Source organism: Emys orbicularis, chromosome 3 (assembly GCF_028017835.1).
Source record: "Emys orbicularis isolate rEmyOrb1 chromosome 3, rEmyOrb1.hap1, whole genome shotgun sequence".
Taxonomy (NCBI): domain Eukaryota; kingdom Metazoa; phylum Chordata; order Testudines; family Emydidae; genus Emys; species Emys orbicularis.
In genome coordinates, this window is record NC_088685.1 from 169,823,247 (window position 1) to 169,828,110 (window position 4,864).

General features: G+C 36.1%; 1 protein-coding gene across 1 annotated transcript in view; it reads left to right on the top strand.

Annotated features, from left to right (window-relative positions):
* The window catches only part of PROX1 (prospero homeobox 1), a 40,959-nt gene extending 38,995 nt beyond the window's left edge, over positions 1 to 1,964 (top strand). The window contains exon 4 of the mRNA XM_065401952.1: positions 1,779 to 1,964. Coding sequence (XP_065258024.1) covers positions 1,779 to 1,964 — 186 coding nt within the window. The remainder of the gene's footprint in view (positions 1 to 1,778) is intronic.
* Positions 1,965 to 4,864: the final 2,900 nt, after the last annotated feature.

Consider the following 4,864-nt stretch of genomic DNA (forward strand, 5'->3'; position numbering starts at 1 on the left):
CTAACTCAGGCCCTTCTGAGCTGGTGGCTTAACTACGTCTCTAGGGTGACACTGATTTTATCAGATATCTTTATTACTCTTTTGTAACATTGGGTCAATCGCTCCCTAACCACAGATTTCAGTGTCTCCATACCCCATTCGGGCAATACCAAGTGCCAGCAGCTGGAATTGCACAAACAGTAAGTGCAACACTTTATACAGCAACACCAGGAAGAGACAGGCAGGGGATCTCTTGTAAATATTTCATTAAACACTGAAACACAGAAAGATGTTGTCTGAAAACAGATTCATTTTTCTGAGCAGACAATAAGGTAGGGAAATAGTCATCTTAATCCCCGGTAATTATTGCTGTGATAGAATGTCCCCAAAACACACTTTCTCCATGTAGCCCCTTGAAAAAGAAGTTTCTGCAGCATAGAGGGTGGGGAAAGATAGGTGTTTGGGGCCAACTTCTGCCCTCAGATGCATGCACATAGCTCCCACTGATCACATGTCTGTCTGATGGGGAAATTTGGCTCTTAGAATGCTAGTGTGTCATCTGAGTGAGATAGGTCTAGTGCTTTGTAACATGAGGCAAAGCATGAGAATTTTCAGGCCAAGCGTTTTTGAGGTTCTTTCTAAAGTTATAAGGCAAAAATCAGGCTTAGGCTAGAATATTGATTAATCATAGGCCCTGATTTTGCAATGTGATGGACATGGGTGAAGCCCTCTGCACCGGCATGGCACCCTGCTGAATTGGACTCTGTGTGGTTGCTACTGTCTGCTCACATGCATCCCACAGCAGGGATCTCATGCATCCTTGAGAACTCCTTCTACTTGTGTATATTAATTCCTACCATGAGGAGACCCATCATCTCAATGGGAGTACTCACAGTAGCAAGCACTACATCTAGTAGAAAGTGTTTGCCTTGCTGTGTCTATAGCTATGGAGCTATGGCTCCATCATACATTGTTTTTCTGTAAATCTGTGGTCCTGGGGAATCTGGAAATGGCATATCCCTGCTAGCTGGCTGTTTGATTTAACCATGGAATTAGATGAACATTCAGAAAACAAATGGGTTAGACAGAGCCCAGTTCTCTCGTCACTTCATGCATGACGCTCCCATTGAAGAGTATGGTTTTTATTGGTAGGTTTCCGAAAAAAAAAGGAACAACTAGAATGGCTCCCAAGGAGGGTGTCTTGTGGGAGTTTCATGCACAGAGCAGCTACAGAATCAGGCCATTAGCTGATGGCTTGTTTGTTTGTTTTTTTAAACTATGAACAATCCTTCATGGATATCCTATTTCTCTGAGAGCTTTCAGCACGGGTTCTGACAAACGTTAAACACAGAAATTCAGAGGTTCATGCGCCTTTCAATGCATGTATAATTTTCATATGAATTCTCATGCAGAGACTTTACCCATAAGTACCTGGGTAAAATTTCATGACGAGATTTATCTCCTTTAAGACAATTGCTGTTGTCCCCTCCCCCCAGCCCCTTTCTCTACTAATTATATCTTATAAGTCCCTCACTATCTAAATCCAGACATTAACATTTCGTTACCTACATTCTGTAGTCAGAGGTTGCAAAGATATCTAACACATGTTATAAAAGTTATTACTATGGTACTATATATAAACAGCTTTGCATAAGAGAATAGAAGTCTGCCATATTTAGAAAATGCAGGTGCTATGTAAGCCCCTTTTTGAAAGAAAGAACTTAGCTCAGTTTCCTTTGAAGAACCAGAGACTTGAAACTGAAAACTTTATTAATGCCATTGTCTCCTTGTATCAGCAGGTTCCAGAGAGATTCCTGGAAGTGGCTCAGATCACGTTACGAGAGTTTTTCAATGCCATTATCGCAGGCAAAGATGTTGATCCTTCCTGGAAGAAGGCCATATACAAGGTCATCTGTAAGCTGGACAGTGAGGTCCCTGAGATTTTCAAATCCCCAAACTGCCTACAAGAGCTTCTTCATGAGTAGAGATTTCAAAAACTATTTATGAATGTATGAGAAGTAGCAGTCTCCTTTTGATGCCCAAGTTGTGTGTGTCTTTATTTTAATTTCCTATATAGGTATATCATATACATATATATGTGTATGAAATCAGACTATAGGGGGCTCTTTTTTTTGGTCAGTTACAAGGGGGAATAGTTATTTTACTTCACCCTTCAGTTTACTTTTGCCCAAGACCCTTAACATTTGGAGAATAAATGGGGTTAATTTTCAGGGAGAAGAATTTTGAAGTGTGTAAAAGCCTGTCTTAGCAAGTTAGGGCATTATGTTTTAAAATGCTTTGTCAGATTTATTGCTTGCTGCAAAGTGGCATTTTGTCTGAGTGAGACTCATGTCACGGCACAATATTACAAACAATGAAGTTTATATTATGTTTATACTGCTAAAGGTCTGAACTCTGTGAAGTTACTTCATAAGCTTAGAGCATTGTTTTATTTTATTTTACTTTGCTTTTTAACAAATAAGGTAGATTTTGTTTCATATTTTTAAAAACTACAAACATCCATTTTAGGTTCTCACTCCAAAAAGTGATACCCCAAAAAGGCAAACCCTATTCTTCAAGCTTTCCCTTACAGGAATAACATGTACCCTGCCCCAGTAATTAACATGCCAGGTAATTTTTTTTTATTGAGGCAAAGCAATTTTGCACAAAACAGATACTATTCTTGCAGGGGGAAGCCAGTAATTCATGCACAATATTGTATCAACCACACTAATTTTATAATATGGTCAGCTTACTTAACCGGAAGCATTTCACTCTCCATAAAGTAAAAACAAAACCTTTCATCATGCTATATTGCTGTGTGTTGGTCATATTTTAATTGGCTCTTAGCTCTTGAAATTTATTCTTTACTCAGTTTTTTTTTCCAGGCATAAAAAGATTGCTGCCTATATTTGATAGTTAGTATTTTGCCCTGAAAAGCAATTTTTTGAATTACCTTTATATAGCAAAAGAAAGCATTTTAGCCCAAAAGCTCTGAGGCAAAAAGTCCCTTTGTTTGTAGCTGTAAAATATAATCAATCTTTACCTAGTCACAATCATAAAAATAACATTTTTATAAAAATCCAGTAAACCACACACAAAATGTACAGTAGTGTACTGTTGGCTATGCAGAGATAAGATGGCCAAATTTAATTTTTGCATTACTGTTAAGTGCATCATCAAAAACAAATCTATCTGATCAGAGTGCCACATTTGCGTTCTAAAGCAGAAGATGGTATTGACCAAAATATGAGTACAGTGTAAAGTATATGAAAGTTTTGGATTCATCTGAATGATATGTCACAATATGTGAACATAATGCAAGAAAGCTAGCTGCTAGTTTTTATGCTTTCTTCAGTGGTTCTCCTTTTTATTTTCACATTTTCAAAAAGGTATAGTGTCCAATAGTTTGGGGTTGTTGTTTTTTTTAAAGATTCTATGGCACTATGTATTTGTTATTTTCTCTGTCATCTTTTGCACAGATGCAGTAAGAATTTATTGTTATTTTGAATTGTATTTTCCCCTTAGGTAATTTGATACAAATCTAGAGAAAGTTACAGAATAGCCAGTAATATTTAGACCATCTAGGACATCAATATTTTATTTCTTTAACTTTATTTTAAAATTGCATTTTGACTTTGGAGAGTGAAAGTTTACCCATGTGACTAAAGAGCTGACCTGATCATTGCAATTTCACTTCATTTACAAATACTGCTGATAGACAGAAATGTATGAAAGCAATTATTGTCAGCACAAAGCCTTAAAAACCTGCTGACTTCAAATTAAACAGCACAATCCTGCGATGCCCTGTCATTATTTTCAAGTACTGGCAGTATCTGTGGAGTATAGGCAATGCAGACAATAGCATGGGATGAAGTGCCAACATTTTCACTATGCATTAAAAGCAAAACAAATCTTCTTGATCTCAAACTCCCTGTGAGTACCTAATACTGTAGGCATCCATAGAGTACACAGCATGTGTCATTCTTTTATTTTGTGCATGATTTGGTAACTATTACGCTTTGTAAAGATGTAAATCCAATCAATTCCAAGTAAGAAAGAAGGAAAATTGTGTTCATGCACTTTTTTTTTTCTTTTTTATTGTTATGGGAGGAAGGGGCATAAAATGCTCAAGTTCTAATACGATTAGTTCTTCACTGGCAACCCATCAAATACAAAATATAACACTGCATTGCCTCCTTGGACATAATAAAGTAAAGCCATACTTTAGTCATACTACATGGACACATTACTAGATACCATCTTGATCTGTGATATAACCATTACTTTTATTATATTATATTATTATTATTATATTATTTGGCTGCAATGTGATTCTAATAATCTAAATAAGTGAAACTGTGTACTCAACACTAGATGTTGTTGCATTTATTTATTTATTTATAAATAGCATAATCTCACTAGCCAATGAGGCATAGGAATTAAGAGTAGAAATTTCATTTTAAAGAGAGAGAAAAATCAGTTTTTTGACCTGGAAAAAAAAACTGGATCATTGCAGTTATGGTGATTTTACTGCATTATAGCCATATTGCCTTTGTGCCTCCCAATGCATTTAAAAATATAAAGATAAAGATACGGCATAACTCTTACTAAATTGTAAATCGAAATCAGAATCTTTCAAACAAACAATCTCAATACTGTTTACTTAAAAACAATGGCTAAAAGGCAGGAGGCTACTTTTATTGTAACGAAAAAGGTTTACGTAGGGAAAGAATTTAAAAATCCATGTAGAAATCCCATGTTGCCATTCATTTACTGCTAATTCAGATTTATTTCTGCATATAAACTTGAGGTTGTAGTCTGTGCCTAGACCTTAAATGCACCAGCGGAAGGATTAAAAAAATCCTTCAAAATACCAGTTTTT